The sequence below is a fragment of the Verticillium alfalfae genome, genomic scaffold (assembly GCF_000150825.1).
Source record: "Verticillium alfalfae VaMs.102 supercont1.11 genomic scaffold, whole genome shotgun sequence".
NCBI classification, from domain to species: domain Eukaryota; kingdom Fungi; phylum Ascomycota; class Sordariomycetes; order Glomerellales; family Plectosphaerellaceae; genus Verticillium; species Verticillium alfalfae.
In genome coordinates, this window is record NW_003315028.1 from 484,241 (window position 1) to 485,730 (window position 1,490).

At 58.2% G+C, this 1,490-nt stretch overlaps 1 protein-coding gene across 1 annotated transcript in view; it reads right to left on the reverse strand.

Annotated features, from left to right (window-relative positions):
* The window catches only part of VDBG_07968 (alanine aminotransferase), a gene marked incomplete at both ends in the record, with an annotated part of 1,862 nt that extends 1,132 nt beyond the window's left edge, over nt 1-730 (reverse strand). The window contains 2 exons of the mRNA XM_003001663.1: nt 36-242; nt 325-730. Coding sequence (XP_003001709.1) covers nt 36-242; nt 325-730 — 613 coding nt within the window. The remainder of the gene's footprint in view (nt 1-35; nt 243-324) is intronic.
* Nucleotides 731-1,490: the final 760 nt, after the last annotated feature.

Sequence of the window (1,490 nt, forward strand, 5' to 3'; positions counted from 1 at the left end):
GGGTGTGCGGTTCCGGATTGTGTCGAGGTCGGTACCCAAGCCCGCGGCCTCGTCGAGATAGTACGGCACGCAGGTGGCATTGAGGACGGCGAGAGAGGCGGTGTAGAGGGGGTATTGGGGGATGGGGACGAGGACGCCCGTCTTGGGGCTGGCGCAGATGACGTTGAGCAGAGTGTTGACGCCCGAGGATGCGCCGCCAGAGAGGTAGATCTTGGAGGGGTCGGCAGGGAAGCCATCGCGACCTAGAGAAGGATTGTTAAAACGAAATGTTGCTGTTGGCAGGGCACAGAGAGGGTTCGGTTGAAGGGTTCGGTTGTGACTCACGCTCAATGAACTTGGCGATGCTCTCCTTGATCGCAGGCACGCCGGCACTGGCACTGTAGGCGCCCACAGAGCCGACCTTGCTCAGCAACCACTCGGCACGCTCAATGACGTCGGTCTTGTAGCCCAGCTGGTTCGTGAGAACGTCCTTGTGCTCGAGCAGCAGGGGGTTCTCCATGAGACTCAGGACCTGTCGGAAGAAGGTGATGGGCTTCTGGTCGAGCTGCTGCGGGTTGCCAATGTTGGCGGAGATAACCTGGTCAAAAGGAAGGTCCTTGTCGCCCTTGGCGAGCTTCGCTCGGTATTCCTCGGACTTGACGGCAAGCTCGCCGCGGACAGCATACTGTGCGGCGACGACATTGGGGTTGATGTTTTGCGCGTTCAGGCGCGGGCCGGGCTTTGTGGACATGATGCGTCGCTGCTGTCGGAAAGGTTGCTGCTGCTTGCTGTAACTGTGACTCTCGAACGGAAGCGTCGAGAGAGGTTGGTGGTGGTGAGCTCGGCGTGGCGGGGCAAGCTGTGTTGAAGATCGCGGGGTATCTAGAGAGCGTCGCAAATTCAAGTTAACGGGCTGACTCGAACAGACCGCCTGCGGATCCGCTTTATTTGTATGCTAGGAGAGCAGAGACGGAGCACTTCGTAGGTAATAGTGGAGGTGAATCGGAAACGTATGGCCACACTAATGGCTGTTACGTTGCTGAGACGGGTGAATCAGGGTGCAAGAAAGCCTTCCCGGCATAGCAAAGTCGAAGTGCAATCATCGAGGATGGGGGACGACGTGGCGGACAGCATGGGTTTTTGAGGGGGCATGGGGAATCTTTGTCAGGAACAAGCTTCACTTAGGACTCTAGACAAGGTCCAACCAAGCCATGACACTCGACCGTGGGCAACGTGAACAGCAAACATGTCACCCACGAAACCGACGGGGCGGGTGTGGGCGGGATGATCAGCGCACTATTCCCGTCGTGTCGTCTGATGACCCGTTCTCCCACAGCACCTGAAGCACTGCACCTGATGCAAGTAGGCAACAATGTTGGCAGTCAGGTAGAAAGCCTGGTCATGGCAAGACACGGCCCTGTTGGGCTTGGGACGCGGGACGACACTGTCACGCTGATCGCGTTCTGCTCGTCATGATCAGGTAGTCAGTCCCGAGTTCCCCAGCTGTAGTG